Genomic DNA, 550 nt, shown 5'->3' with positions numbered 1-550 from the left:
GGAGGAGGAGGTGGTGGTGGAAGACAGCAACAAAGCCGTGACTCGTCCGTCGAGAAGTTCGTCTTGATCCTCCAGTCAGGATGTCGTCGAGGTCCGACAAGCCCGAGCAGGTTTTACTTATCGAGCCGCAGAACGAGCTCCGATTCAGGGGTACGCTGTGAAATCAAAATTTCAGATCAAACGATCCGCTCATCCTTCACCCGCACGTCGTGTTGTGTGTGTGTTTCTCTCCCTCTCATTAGTTCTTTACGTTCCTTCCTCGCCGTGTTCCTCGTCGCCAACTTATAAACGTGAACGTCGTGAGCGAGTACAACGAAATGCGTCGCTCGCGACATTCGCGGACGTTCGTGACGAGAAGCTCGGCACGTCGGAGCTACGTCGTCAAGATGACGTAAGGCCGTCTCGGCCGCCCGCGCGGCCGCTCACGTTCCTCGTCTTCTCTACGACACGCTTAGCTCGCTCGACGATTGTGTCGCGTCGTGCTCTATGTAGCCGATGTAGCGAGGTGCACTTGGTGCACCGAGATCGTGGCCGTGCCTCGGCGAGCGTG

General features: G+C 57.1%; 2 protein-coding genes across 2 annotated transcripts in view; one reads left to right on the top strand and one right to left on the bottom strand.

The window, feature by feature from the left end:
* The window catches only part of LOC108769849 (methylosome protein 50), a 6,990-nt gene that overhangs the window by 5,276 nt on the left and 1,164 nt on the right, over positions 1-550 (bottom strand). The window lies entirely within an intron of this gene.
* Positions 7-550, top strand: part of Vap33 (VAMP-associated protein 33kDa) — a 6,547-nt gene continuing 6,003 nt past the window's right edge. The window contains exon 1 of the mRNA XM_018521067.1: positions 7-150. Coding sequence (XP_018376569.1) covers positions 81-150 — 70 coding nt within the window. The 5' untranslated portion in view covers positions 7-80. The remainder of the gene's footprint in view (positions 151-550) is intronic.

Source organism: Trachymyrmex cornetzi, unplaced genomic scaffold (assembly GCF_001594075.2).
Source record: "Trachymyrmex cornetzi isolate Tcor2-1 unplaced genomic scaffold, Tcor1.1 scaffold96, whole genome shotgun sequence".
Lineage (NCBI taxonomy): Eukaryota > Metazoa > Arthropoda > Insecta > Hymenoptera > Formicidae > Trachymyrmex > Trachymyrmex cornetzi.
This window is presented reverse-complemented; position numbering and strand designations above follow the sequence as displayed.